General features: G+C 57.7%; 1 protein-coding gene across 1 annotated transcript in view; it reads left to right on the forward strand.

Annotated features, from left to right (window-relative positions):
* The window catches only part of PUS1 (pseudouridylate synthase 1), a 13,261-nt gene extending 12,291 nt beyond the window's left edge, over positions 1-970 (forward strand). The window contains exon 5 of the mRNA XM_006874065.1: positions 920-970. Coding sequence (XP_006874127.1) covers positions 920-970 — 51 coding nt within the window. The remainder of the gene's footprint in view (positions 1-919) is intronic.
* Positions 971-1,170: the final 200 nt, after the last annotated feature.

Raw genomic sequence — 1,170 nt, forward strand, 5'->3', positions numbered from 1 at the left:
CTCCTCACATGGCGTGTCCCTGTCTCTCTTCTCACATGGTGTGTCCCTGCCTGTCTCCTCACATGGCGTGTCCCTGTCTCTGTCTTCTCACATGGCGTGTCCCTGTCTCCTCACATGGCGTGTCCCTGTCTCCTCACATGGCGTGTCCCTGTCTCTCTTCTCACATGGTGTGTCCCTGCCTGTCTCCTCACATGGTGTGTCCCTGTCTCTGTCTTCTCACATGGCGTGTCCCTGTCTCCTCACATGGCGTGTCCCTGTCTCTCTTCTCACATGGCGTGTCCCTGACTCTGTCTCCTCACATGGCGTGTCCCTGTCTCTGTCTCCTCACATGGCGTGTCCCTGCCTGTCTCCTCACATGGCGTGTCCCTGTCTGTCTCCTCACATGGCGTGTCCCTGTCTCTGTCTCCTCACATGGCGTGTCCCTGTCTCTGTCTCCTTACATGGCATGTCCCTGCCTGTCTCCTCACATGGTGTATCCCTGCCTGTCTCCTCACATGGCGTGTCCCTGTCTGTCTCTTCTCACATGGCGTGTCGCTGTGTCTCTCTCTGTCTCTTTATGGACTCTCCTTTCCAGTGGGAACTCCCTTCATGGGTTTAGGGACCCTGACCCCAGGATGACCTTGTCACAACTTGATCACATTCACAGAGACCCTGTTCCTCACTGAGGATATGTTCACAGGTTCTGGGTGGACAGGAATTTGGGGGCATGGCTCATGCCACTCCCTGATGAGGGTGGGTTTATGCTTTATGTGATGGTCCAGCATGCATCACTGTGGGCTCCTGGTGCTGACCACCCATCACAAGGCCCTGGCGTACAGCCCTGTCCCACCATAGGCCAGGTGGAGAGAACCAGGTGCCTGTGGGAGGTGGCCCCTGGGAAGGTGTTCATCCAGAGTTGTTTTCTGTTTTTGTTTCTCAGGCTCCCAGCCCCCTGGAGGTCAGTGAAGAGGGAGAAGGAGACACGGACTAAGAGGCCCTAGAGGCCACAGGGGCGCCATCCACAGGACCCGAGTGCGTGGATGCCCAGCCTCATAGGAGGGGCAAGGACCTGGGGCCACCATGGCCACATGAGTCACTGTGTCAGGAGAGCGGGAGCTTCCGGGTCCTCAGAAAAGACGCCGACTTTGATACCTCCGGATCGCAGCGCTCCGCCCACTCGGAGTGTCATAC

This window comes from Chrysochloris asiatica, unplaced genomic scaffold (genome assembly GCF_000296735.1).
Source record: "Chrysochloris asiatica unplaced genomic scaffold, ChrAsi1.0 scaffold00261, whole genome shotgun sequence".
NCBI classification, from domain to species: Eukaryota; Metazoa; Chordata; class Mammalia; order Afrosoricida; family Chrysochloridae; genus Chrysochloris; species Chrysochloris asiatica.